At 36.9% G+C, this 13,855-nt stretch overlaps 1 protein-coding gene across 2 annotated transcripts in view; it reads left to right on the top strand.

The window, feature by feature from the left end:
* The first annotated feature begins 6,843 nt into the window (after positions 1-6,843).
* The window catches only part of LOC146333319 (AP-2 complex subunit alpha-2), a 32,900-nt gene continuing 25,888 nt past the window's right edge, over positions 6,844-13,855 (top strand). The window contains exon 1 of one of the 2 annotated variants that reach the window (XM_084722074.1): positions 6,844-7,080. In XM_084722074.1, the coding sequence (XP_084578200.1) occupies positions 7,014-7,080 (67 nt within the window). In that variant the 5' untranslated portion in view covers positions 6,844-7,013. The remainder of the gene's footprint in view (positions 7,081-13,855) is intronic. The other variant, XM_084722076.1, reaches the window with a different exon arrangement.

The raw sequence follows: 13,855 nt of genomic DNA, 5'->3' as shown, positions 1-13,855 counted from the left end.
ATGTCCCTCGAGTGCGGAGCTTATCTTTGATTGTTCTCTGTCCTTTCTTTTTTCAGAGTGCCAGGATTTCTTGATGGCGTGTTTGATAATAGAGCCAGAGAAGCACACCACCCTGGAAAAGCTGCAGTGCCACCCCTGGTTAACATAATCCTGCAGCCCCACTCCACTCCACCCCCACCCCCTGAAGACCATCCCCTAATCGACATTTCTAACTGATGACCTGGACATTTACCTTGACCCATGACAAATACAACTTTCTCCTCCTTTCTTCTCTCTTCTATCATCTTTTCATGCTGCTGCTGAGCTCAGTGACTCGGCAGCGTCTCTGGGCGGCACGGTGGAGTTTTCATGTTCTCCCCGTGTCTGGTGGGTTTCCTCCGAGTGATTCGGTTTCCTCCCACACTTTAAAGACATGATATTTGGACTGAATTGAAACTTTAAAGGGGAACTATTATGCTTTTTCCTCTTTTCTGACCTATAAATGTTGTCACAATGTCGGCTACTTGTGTTAAACGATTCCAAAGCGTCAAATATTGAGGTTCATGCATTTGGAAGTGAGCCCTGCAAGCTGTTTTGGAGGCTCTGCACGCTGTGTTTTACTGTCTTTTTTTTAATGGTGTACTAACATTGACGTCAATGCGTGCCAGACTCACTTATATGGTCATACCCCAGCATATGCTCTAGGCCTGCCCGCTCCCCCGCTCTGCTTCGGAAGTTACGCTGTGCGCTGTTCTGCTGTCTACAACGATTTCAGTGTTAGCATGTTGAGCAATGGCTCCCAGAAAATGTTTGTTCGGGTGTGAGGGAAAGTTAACTTTGTTTAGCTTTCCTAAAGAGGCGAGCACCAGGCAGAAGTGGATAGAGTTGCTTTTTTTTTGCCAGCAAAGGAAAAATACATCCATGTTTGTCTGTGTACGGCACTTCACAGGGGACTGTTTTGTCAACATGGGCCAGTACGAAGCTGGATTAACCGGTAGCCGGGCTCGGCAGCACTCGCCAGCCCTTCGGAAGTCCTCGGGAGTGCGACCAATCACAGCGGAGTGGGCTCGGCGGGAGGCGTACATGGAGGAGGGCCAGGGGGTGGAGTAAATTACACAGACCGTTTTCGCGGGATGCAGAAAATACGAGGAAGAGATGCAGCGAGAGGCACAGCGTCCCAAAGATCTACAAAGCTTTCTGTGCGGGTGATCGTGTGTAGCTGCTCTATAGGAGTCCAAAAATCAATACAAAGGTCTGAAAATGAGCATAATAGGTCCCCTTTAAATCAGAGCTTCTCAAAGTGCGGCCTGCAATTAAATAAAACAATTACAAATTGAAGCTTTGAGGGTTGTTTTTTATTTCCTGTATCTGTGGTATTTTCTGTGCTTAAAACGATGATAATATATTTACTGTAATAAATCAGAAAATGACCATGATGTGTCATCAGCAATGCAGGAAACATGTTAAAGGGTAACTTCATAATTTTTCAACCTGGACTCTATTTCTCCATATATATGTGCATAGGCGCCATCTAAGACTAATAATACTAATAATATAAAACTGATATACAGGAATGGAAGTATACAAGGTGAGATGCATTACAATGAGGTCAAAAAACAAACAAACAAACAAACTATTTGCTCATTAAAAACTTTTTCAGTTGTGTATTGAACAATGATAATGGAAATGTTGATTGTAGAGAGGTAGGCATATTGTTCCAAAGAGATGGTCCTCTGTATTTCAATGTCTATTGATTCAGGTAAGTCTGACAATATGGAGGACGGAAGTCCTTTGAGTGTCTTCTATAAAGACAATCAATGTCTGAGGAAAACTTTTAAAAAAAATCTGAAAAGTGCTCGTCAATTGATGAGTTCGGTGTACATGTTTGTACATGAACACACAAGTCTGGTGTATGTTCACATTAAAAGTTTATAGCAGTTTGTATTTTCTGAAAAGAGGAGCAGATGAATCAGATTTTTTGGCAAAGCTCATCATTCTCAAAAATTTTCTTTTGAACTGGCAAAATCTTATTGAGAAAAGTGGGACATGTGGCAGCCCACACAGTGTTACAGTACATAATATAATGATAAAATAATCTGTCATAAAAGGTTAAAATACAAGAATGATTTATCAATGAATGAACTCTTCTCAAAATTCCAATTGGCTTCCAAGTCTTTTTACAGACAAATTCACTATGATATTTCCATGTTGATTTTTCATCTACTATGACACCGAGGAATTTAATATGAGAAACCTGAGTAATTCTAGTATTATCTATGAATAATTTAATTTATACTTTTTATTTTTGTTATAGAATATTATAAAATTACATTTATTTATATTGAGAGAGAGTTTGTTCATCTGAAACCATTTAAAGATTGATGTTAGCGCTTCATTTGCTTCTCGAATCAGTGTGCTAAAATTTTCATGTGCAGCAATAAGACACGTGTCATCAGCAAATAAAAGAGGCATGACATTATTACATGTTTTTAGCTACGGAAGGGCTGATATTTACAAAGAAATCATTGAAGCCATTTGTTATGTCAAAAAGTAATAATGTAATTTATCACACCATCAGATAATTGAGATGGGATAGTTGTGGAGACTTTTTTCTTATTTGATAATTCAATAATGAGGTCCCATGTGTTTTTTATATCATTACAGGATTCTTCAATATTTTCTGAAAAGTAAGGTTGTTTTTTTTTTGCAGTTTATAGTAATTTGGTGAAATAATTTATATTTTTTATAAACTTCAGGATTACATGGGTTGGGACTAACAATATATTTTTTTTAAATATATATATATATTTTAAATTGAAGATCTTTGTACCTGGCATGATCCAAGGCTTTAGGCTTACATTTCCTGTTTATTTGAACAAGTGGAATTTATCAAATAAATATTTTGTAATGTAAGATAAACCAATCCAGCATCCTGATGTTTTGAAGACCTCCTACCATGAGGCTTCCTCCATCAGATAAAGCTTTAAATAAGTCTTCATTCTTTTCAGTGAACTTTCGACATTTCATCCTCACATCAGGTTTGTCATGTGGATTAGTTTTGGTTAAAAAAATTGAAATATTGGAAAATGATCAAAAATGTCAGTTAACAATAATCCAGAGCCGATCGTATGATCAAAATCATTTGTAAATATATGATCAATAAAAGTTGCAGATTTGTTATCCTAGTTGGTTTATAGAGGATAGGATGAAAATAAAATGAATAAAAAGTATTCAAGAATTTAGTTGATAAATTACACTGACTTTTCAGTGTATCAGTCCACAAGAAGAATTCATACCTTTCCTTTGTTACTTATCAGCTCTACATACACCATTAAAGATACCAACATCAGTATCTGGTGGTCAATAAATCCAACCAATTATAACATTTTTCCTGTTATTCCAGAAATTACTGGAAGTTGGTATTTCTATGAAAACGGATTCTACTTAAATTTTGTCAAAGGTGTTACTAAGCTCTTGTCTCTTAATAAACTGAAAATTGCTGTCAACAAAGATTGAAACTCCTCCACCCCTTTTGTTTTGTCTTCATGAAAGCACGGCATTATAATATGACACTGAACAGGCAGATACTATATCATCAGTGAGCCATGTTTCTCATAGAGCAAGCACTGAAAATGTATGATTTAAAGTTGACCGATATTGGAATAAATGGTCATAATTTCAGATAAACTATGTTCAAATGAAGAGTTGAAAAAGTATTTTTATGCCCTTGATCTAATAAGGTATTAGTGAACATATTGAACTCCTCTTCATTCTTCATTATAATAATTGCGTAGACCTTGGTGCCTTCTTAAGTTGAGGAAGTTTATATCTGAATCAAAGCAGTCATCATATTCTTGCTGTCAGTTAAATCCTGTGGATCAGTGGTCAAATCTTCTAATGAAATAGATTACATCACACATGACAGCCTGACAACAAAACCCATAATAGCATAATTTCTAGAAATCTGTTTAATTTGTTACTGAGAGATAGCTGGGGGAGATTAACTGGATCTGGGAGGACGCACAACTAGTTGATCATATTTCAGAAGTGTTCCCCTTCGTCCTCTCTTCTCTGAGTTGTGGCAGCAGTTCCTTTCATTTCATGCGCACATTCTCAGAAAAGTCCTTGTTAATGAAGACGTTAGTGTTAATGGTCCGTTCTTTACTCACAAGAAGCAGACACACTTTGTACTGTTTCCACCCAACCAGGTTGTAAACTTTAACGTGACATGACTCATGTTACCTGACTGGTATTCTCCAACACTCATATAAATCATTTTGGGAGTCACTGCTAATCAGCCTATTCTGTCGTTTGGGTATGAGGACATGTCGATGGTTTCTAGCCAGTAATTTGCCTGTTCCAGAGCACGTGTTTGTTAACTGCTCTTTTCTGTGGTTGTATTTTAGTGCCTGCTTCTATTAGCATGCAATCGCTGATCATATTTTTATGACATACCTTTTGCACCAAACCCCCAAGCAGCTTCTTCTTTCCTCAAGCTACTGGTCATGAGGTACACAAATGAAATGCAGTAGATCACAATGAGCATGCAGGACCCAGCAGGACACGTGTCACTTACACAAAGTGTACAGTCTTTACCTAATGTTCTGTTATCAGACTAGACAGATAGCTAACATAGTCGATCCAATAAAGACGAGACGTTCAGATAAGTTTAGGTTCTTAACTCAGTTTCCTTTTTTTGCTTTCTTAATGTCTCACTGAATCCTTTCCTTTGTAAAACTGAAACAAAACATACAAACAAACAAACAAACAAAAAAACACCCCACCACAATTAGTAGTCTCTGTTATTTTCTTCCTTTCAGATTACAGGTACACTACAGGTAAGTGTACATTTAAACATACATTCTCTGGGACATTTCCATAACATCCACATAGTCAAACTAGAAAATTTCGCACGAAATTTTGAGTGTGCCTGATGCTCGCTGCCGACTAGTATCTCCACCATAATGCCAGCAGTATAGATGTACCATTGAGGTTGTGTGTGTCTGTGTGTGTGCACATGCACACGCTGTCACGCACATGTATGTATGTATGCGAGTGTGTGTGTTTCTGTGTATGAGGATGCGTTATCATGCAAGAACAGCTTGTATGTGTATATATGTGAAGGTGTGTAAGTAAGCAGGACAGAAGAACAATATGGCTGACATTAAAAATGTCAGTAGGCAGCCATGGATATTAGACTTAGAACTAGACATTCAATTAAACCAATCACAATCAGCCTTGTCAATTTCTGCCCTGCAACTGTGAGTGGACATGTATCCACTGTGTAGACAAGATGGACATTTCATGAATGAATGAATGAATTTAACATTAACCAGCTCAAACTTTGAATTTATTAACAGTTAAAAAAGACTGCAGTCTAAAATGTCCAAGTTGGACACAGAAAGACACAGACAGAGAGAAGACAGACAGGCAGTGTTTTTAAACTGTTCTTCATACTTTGAGCTGTTTCAGGTGTATTTCTCTCTGTATGAAGTTTTAACTGCCTTTTAACAGCTTTAGGTCAATCCACCAATCAGAAGACAGGGCCAGCCTCAGGTTGGTGAAATTGGCCAATTACCTGTGTGTAACCGCACAGTAAAATTTGAATACTGAGAGGACCTACAGTTGTTTTATTCAGCCAATTACCTGTGTACAAGGCACATTAAATTTTAAATACTCCAAAAAAAGATCATCATGATTAGCTAACCAGCCAGAATACTGCTAACTAAACAGCCTGACATGAATAAACATGACACTAACTCTGTCAACATATTCAAATCTTTGCAGTAACAAGTCAAGAAAGATAAATTTGTCATCCATCTATCAATAATATACAATAAATCAAGTTCACTAATACCGCCAGGTATATATTCCCAAAGCTTCACTGAGTGGAAATGCTGAACTGGATTTAAGCAAATTAAGTGGTAACAGGTTTGAGGAACTGTATGTAACCTAAATTGACCACTAGAGAGAGCTCAATGTCATGAAAGTGGATGTGGTTTAACAATGTGAATTGTTGTACAGTTTTTTTTTATAGTTCAAACCTGTATGACACATTAAATAATAAGTAATAATAAGTATTTGAAGTGTTGTAAATACAATAATACCAGTGCCTAGAGCATTTTAGTACAAATTCCATATCTTTTGCTCAGCAAAATACAAATTACAAAACACTCAGAAGTAATAATATATGTAATTGAAATACTGTAAATCTCTGTGTATAAACATTGAGTTTTCCAGGCATTTTTTCTTTCTATCTATCTTTTTTCTGTTTTTGCTTATCCCGTTTTCACATTTTAAATTCTGACAAGAACATACTTGTCATACTTGAACACACTAACCTCATGTAGCTGGTAAAAGTGAGGGTTTTATATACACTGCTGAATATGTCGCCTAGAGGTCAATGAAGTCTTCTTTATTCATAATACATCATCATTTATCTGTGGATTATTTTTTATATCTAAAGCTGTCAGATAAATGTGGCAAACTTGTATGACACATTAAAAAATGTATTTTAAGTATTTCAAAAACACTAATATAAGTGCATAAAGTATTTTATTATAAATTACATATATTTTGCCCAGCAAAATACAAATGACAAAACACTTAAAAGTATTAAATACGTATTTTGAAGAGATGTAATTGGATCACTGCCCAGTTTCCAGACATTTGTGGGTAATAACACTTTGGTTTTATAGACTCTAACAAGAACTTAAATGTGGCTGCTGCTTTGATATCTGCAACACAAACCCATGTTTTAGGCAGTGAGGCTGATCCACCTGAGGATGAAGCCGGTTGTTGTTGTGAAACATCACATGAATGGAACGCAGCCCTGTTTTAGGTTGTAGGTGTAGCTCGAGATGTGTTGAACGCAGCCGCAGCTGTCTGGTTCCTGTCTCCGTCATATATCGGGGCTCCCTCAACTAAACAGCAGTGGCTAGCTGGTTAGCAAAGTCTAAAACAAAGTTCCCCTGTATAGTTAGGCTGTTTTAAACACTTAAGAGAAAAGGTGACGTTAACAGGGGGTGAACAAAATGCCTGCGGTGTCTAAAGGAGATGGGATGCGTGGCCTGGCCGTGTTCATCTCTGACATCAGGAACTGTAAGTTTGTTTATCACATTCACAGACAGTTGTCGGTCTGGCTTGTAATGGGCTAACTAACTAATTCGCTGGTGTAACTTTATTTAGCATCAGCGAAGTTAGGGTCAGAACACGTGAATAAGTGTCAGCCTTTACCTTTCTACTCACAACTTTGGCGACTTATATGCATTAAAGTGTGTTTAGGCAACCAGTCAGCTGGTTAGCCGACACTAGCTACGCTAGCAGCTAGCCTTCAGTTGCTAACGTCATGTAGAAGGGCGTGGACCGCACCGCTAACTGCACATAACACCAAATGACATATCTGACAAGTGTGCAGCTTTTCCAGTTAGTAATGTATGGTTTTCATTGGCAGAAATCTATACCAATTACATTTTTTGTAAAACGCCACACAGTTGCACTTGACTTTATGAAGAATAGGTTAATTCAGGTAACGTCAGAAGGACGTACACAGCTATAATATAAACTGCTCGGACGTATTTCATATAATAGTAATGCTAACGTTAGCCCAAAGTGGATTTAAAACTGCCCACCCAGAGCCAGTGGTGGGAGAAGTAGTTAGAAAAGTAAAAGTAGCATTACCACAGTACAGAAATATTCTGTTACAAGTAAAAGTCCTGCATTTAAAATTAAAATTAAAGCACAAAAGTTATCTTAAGTGCAAAATAGGGCTGCAGGATTTGGTAAAAAAAAAAAAAAGTAATATTGCAGTTATTTTGACTGAAATTGGGATTCTGATATGCAATACAATCAGCAGAAATGTTGCTTTGCATTGCAATTTTCATGTTCACTGAAAAAAAAACCCCTTGAAAATCGTGATGAAATGATATTTGTTGAGGTCTGTACCAAACAAACATGCTTTCTTTCCTCTGGAGAACAAGATTTTTAGGCCAGGTCATCTCTGCAGTGCTACAGTACTTCAGGATAATGCTGTTTTCTCATACATTTTTCCTCTTTCAAAAAATTAAGATTTAGTTGTGGTTCTGCAATTTGTATATTGCACTTAGCCACACTGTGATTTTATTGCACTTGCACCCTAGTACAAAAAGTAAATGTACTCGTTACGCAGAGTAGCCCGTTATTACCGAATTATTGATGCATTATATGGCTGCAACTATACAGCAAATGTTGTGATATCAGAATAAAAATGTAGTGATATGGTGATGATGATGGTATCTGTGACTGTGATGATATCTACTGCTTTATGACATGATTTTATTTTATTTTATTTTACAAAAGGGGTACTGATGCATTGCTTTTGTTTTATTATTGTAGAGCCATAATTCAAACAGTCATCACCCGAGACAGTTCATGCCAATTTTTTGTGCACACTAAGGTCATGGCTGGCTGCTTTTATTTTATTTTATTAAAGGTATAATCTTCAACATTTTCTTAAAAACAATGTATAGATTCATATGACATAATCCTTTTTAATCATCGCTTGTGACCCACCAGAAGTGTGAGGTGGTTGCTGAATCTGCACAGACGCTGCCCTCTGCCTATGTTTCCTTAATTTTTCTCATTCCTTTGCTGTGGTTGGGACATTTCCCCAACCCCAAACGTTGGTATTTGACATCCTGATGTGTTTACGAACAGCTCTGAAAAATCCTACTGACTCTATCTTTAAAGAAGAAAAGCTGAGGCACTTTAAGTTAAAAGGAAAACAAATTTTACACGAACAGTTTAGTACATATCAGGTTTATTATCTAATAATAAACAATTTAAAGGACATTTTAATTTAGTGATAGTGTCATGGATTGTATTGTTATAGTATTGTAATGTAGCTGGTAAAAGTAAGGCTTTTTTTTTTTAACAAGATATACTACTGGACATCTTGTGAATGTCACAAAAGGGTCAATAAAGTCTCATCTTTATCCATAATAATACATCATCATTTATTTGTTGATTATATTTTGTATTCTCAATCTGCAAAATAACTAGTACCTAAAGGTATCAAATAAATTTAGAGGAGTAAACTACAATATTTCCCCCTGGATTGGAGTAGATCAGAACTATAAAGTAGCAAAAATGTAAATATTTTATTATATATTACAGTAATTAAGTAAATGTACTTAGATACTTTCCACCGCTGCCTACAGCTTCAGTGTTCCCAGTAATTTCAAGTGTCCAGTTGGGGAGGAACTGGTCAGTTTAGTATGATTATACATAATTACAGACTTTAATGTGACCACACACACACACACACACACACACACACACACACACACACTCACACACACGTTCACTGTGCATTCAAGTATTTCTACAGGGCGGAACTGTTGCCACACAAGTTGCCTAACATTAACAGTCTCCACTTTGTTTTCCCCTCTGCCCTGTTACAGTAAATGGATGTAAATATGGTTTAATAAAAGTACCAACCTGATCAAAGCAAGTGTTTTCAACCGTTTAGGAGTTACTCAAGAATTGACATTGAAAATCTGAGTCTGTAAACAGTATTCTGTCAAAATAGGAAATATATGGTGGCACATTGCACACAGCAAAGGAAAACAAATTCAGACATTGCTATGAAATGTCTTTCACATCCCTTAATTATGGCTTGTAAAAAAAAAAAAGATTGTCATAGTTATTATATAAATACCTTGTAATTATGCAGTCTTTATCTCACAGTAGGCCTTTGTTAACATCAGCCATATTGATATGAAATCATAGAGTAAACACAGATGTTAGCAATGATACTAATTAAATTCCCGTTAGAGTCTCTCCAGTGAGTCAACATGGACAATAGCAGCAGGCTGACTCTGTTTGACCTGAATGGAACGAAAACAGTGGTGTTTACTCTACTGTTTCAGAATGACTGCTGGGAAAATGGTCTATTATGAGAAAACTGGCATCTTGTAATAATGGCATCTTTGCTTGATAATTGTGGGAAAATTATTTAAGTACAATGGGCATTATTCATCAACTGTTCTTAAAAAGAAACGTCCTCTTAAAGCCCAGAAATTTTTATTTTATTATTTGGAATTTGTTCTTAGCCACAAACAAAATCACGCACCCACACACACACATTTAAGTGCCGACATGTTTGTGTGAATTCATTGGTCACTGTATTATGTTTTTCAGTTTTACCGTTGTATAAAATTAGTTATTACATGAGCGGAAAAAATAGAAATGAAATGAAATTATATATATTATAAATATAAATTATATAATAATTTTCATTGTAATATTTTTAATATTTTCATTATTTTAAAATACATTCTATTTTAATTAGATAATCATTTTGACTTTTATTGTGTGATTATTTATAGCTTGCAATTCATTTCAAGAGAGATTTCATTAAGTGTCTTGGGGATTGTGGCCAGTGTTGAACCTGTGTAAGCGTTTGGCAGTGGTGGAAGAGGTATTCAGATTCTTTACTTCAGTAAAAGTACTAATACAACACTCTAAAAGTAAAAGTCAGAAGTTCAAAACTAAAATAAACTTAAAGGTAAATAAACTAAAATATGTAGCCTAAGTGTTATAAGCAAAATGTACTTAAAATATAAAAAGTAAAAGTACTCAAAGGGCAGTAATTTTATGTTTTTGGATTAATATTACTTCTACATTAATATAGTTGTTTTAGGTTGTGGTCTTTTTAACTACGATATATACTGTTGGCTTGTTTAATCTACAGCAATGCATCATATTCCATGAGATCATTGTTTGTTTGTGGTGTCATTGGCCTGTAAGAAACACAATTAAAATCACTAGATTTGGAGATACTTGGTTTTTGCTGTACAGGAAGGATATGGAAAATTGTAATTTGCAGAGTAACAGAAGGTTTAATTTTGTTATTTTAAATCCACAAGTGACGCAGCTAAATATAACAACTGGTTTGCCGTTTACTTCCCGCAGCAGCACCTCCACTTCATAACTATTTAAATTTTGTTTACACTTGGAATCTGGACCTCCACTGGCTCCAGATTTTTGTTTGGGAATTCTTGACCTCTTTCTCAAAACCAAATTTAAGCAAAATAAGGTCTTAAGTGAAGAGTCATCACTTCAGAAAGCAGGAAGATAGAAATGAGTCATAATAATCTCTTCCTTGATTTGAAATTTCAGAAGACATTGATGTTATTGATTAAAATGATGACATGTATCTGTCAGCATTGCTCAACCATTGCAATTAGTCGGAAATGTTAAGTCACAACCACACACAAATCTCACATTGATCTACTTGCTGTCGTGTCAGTCCTCCAGTCCCAGCTCTTAAAGGTCATGCATGTTTTGAGCAGGATGTTTGCAGTTTCTGTCAGCAAGTACACACAGGCCAAAACTGTTTCTGTAGCTATGAAATTCCATTGAAATACTACTGGGTATAGTCACAAGAGGTTTACTATCACTTAATGCTGATGTAGTGTCTGTGCTGAAGAGGCTCACTCTGATAAAAGCAGCTTGTATGCCTACATTCATAGGCGCAGTCTGAGAACATTTCTCATAATTGTGAGACCATTTTAAGGCTTCATAGTTATGAGAGTTATTTTGTTTTTAAATGCTGTGATAAAGATCTTAAAATGATGTGAGATACAAATATCATAATTGGGAAAAGGTCTCATTTTTTTCCTTTGGTGAATGCCATGTCTTTTGGTGCAAATGAGATGTGGCTACAACATTTCATTGTGTGACATACACTCAGTGGCCACTTTATTAGGTACAGCTGCACATCTGCTCATTTATGCAAATATATAATCAGCCAGTCATGTGGAAGCAAATCATTGCTTAAAAGCATGCAGACATTGTTATGGTTAGTGCCAGACAGACAGGGTGTTTGAGTATCTCAGGAACTGCTGATCTCATGGGATTTTTACACACAACAGTCCCTAAAGTTTATAGACCACGGTGCGAGAAACAAGAAACATCCAGTGAGCAGCATTTCTGTGCACTTCAAAGACATTTATTATCAGTATACAAAACAGGGTTGTGCAACGAAATTAGAGTTGTAGTTCCTTTATAATACACGCAAAATACAACATAGATGATTAAATAAATTCAGGATGGAATAGGGTGAAAATATCAAACAAAAGAGATACATAAACATGTCTAAACTAAGGAAATAATTCTGTAGTGCATTTTTAAAATCTGTGGCAGGTTGAATTTAAACAGCAGCAACGAGATGGTGATGATAATATGGTCAACATTTGGGAAACATCCATCAGTCCTATCCAGGATGCAGCCTTAAGTCTCAGCTGTAGCACGCTCTTACATACTTGCCTCCTCTCCACCAGGGGCGGTCGCCAAGCTACCGGTCAAGGTAGCTTCAAGTGCAAAAAGCCTGGTCAGTGAGAAAGGTCAGACTGGTTCAAGCTCACAGGAATGTGACAGGAACTCAAATAACCATGCATTACAACAGTGCTATGCAGAAGAGCATTACACTACACATGGGACCTTGAAACATATGAGCTACAGCAGCAGAAGCCCACAGCAGGTCCCTGTTCTGTCAGCTAAGAACAGGAAATTAAGGCTACAGTGGGCACGCTCACTAAATAGCACAGTGGTAGATTAGAAAAACTTTGCCTGCTCTGACAAATCTTGATTTTTGCTGCATCTTGCAGATGGTTCGGTCAGACTTTGGCATAAACAACATGAATCCATGGCTCCATTCTGCCTTTTGTAAATGGTTCAAGCTAGTGGTGGTGGTGTCACCATGTGTGGTATGTTTTATTGGCATACGTTAGGCCCCAACACCATTTGAGCAGGGTTTAAATGTCACCGCCTACCTGAGTCTTGGTACTGACCATATGTCTCCCTTTATAGCCATAGTCTGCCCTTCTTCTAATGGCTACTTCCAGCAGGATAACACACCATGTCATAAAGGAAATTTACATTAAATGTGTGACGTTCTCATGTCAACATGGACCAGAATCTTAGGGGACTTTCACACTAGGGACCCAGGCACGGATCCGAGCATGCTTGACCCCAAACTCCAGTTCATTTGTTAAAGGTGAACCAGGGATGTGCGCAGTTACTTGATTGTATGATTAAACTTGCCACCTTTGGTAGTCGGCACCAGAAATGCTAGTCTGTTAAACTATTTATCAATATCTTATTACTGTACAATGCCAGTTAACTGTAGCCTCAAAGATGTAATGTAGCCGCCTGCCACTAGTTGGGACTGCGGCACTGTCAGATGGCAGTCCCTCTTGCCCAGCATGAATGCACTGCTGGCCCATCCAACCCCAGATGTTATTATCAGCAAAGTCGGTCAGATGACAGCTCGTAAAACTGGCATGGTTTGGCAGTGTTTTAATCCAGAAAATGAAAATCAGGTTGAAAGCAGGCTGTAACAGAATAAGAGCAGCAACGTGTGACCACATTCAGCACTGACATGGACATTAACATGCAAGCAGAGCTGCTGCTGCTAGTGCTGCAAACGTTAGCCACAGTGTGTGGCAGCTAAAGTCAGCTTTGGGTAGACAATTTTGTTTACCCTTAGACAACTGTGAGCCCTTTTGGTCTGAAAAGGTGAAGCATTTAGTGAGTTGTTGTCATGTTCTGTAGGTTAATGTGCAGTGTTCGTATTGTACGGTGCAAAGCGGTATACATTACAGCTGCATTTAAAATATGATTTGGTGATTATAGACTGTGATTAACGGCTTAAAATGGCTCTTAATATACACAGTATTTTTTCAGGCACTGTTTAACATTATCAATTAATAAATTGTGCTCAATTTTAACTGCTTTCCTAGTGTTTTCTTACTGTTAGACTAGTCCACTAGTCTAAATTAAAATTTGCGTTTAGTCGACAGGGAAATTGTTGGCAGGAACATCCCTAATGTGA

The sequence above is a fragment of the Lutjanus erythropterus genome, chromosome 1 (genome assembly GCF_056507025.1).
Source record: "Lutjanus erythropterus isolate fLutEry1 chromosome 1, fLutEry1.hap2, whole genome shotgun sequence".
NCBI lineage: Eukaryota > Metazoa > Chordata > Actinopteri > Lutjaniformes > Lutjanidae > Lutjanus > Lutjanus erythropterus.
This window is presented reverse-complemented; position numbering and strand designations above follow the sequence as displayed.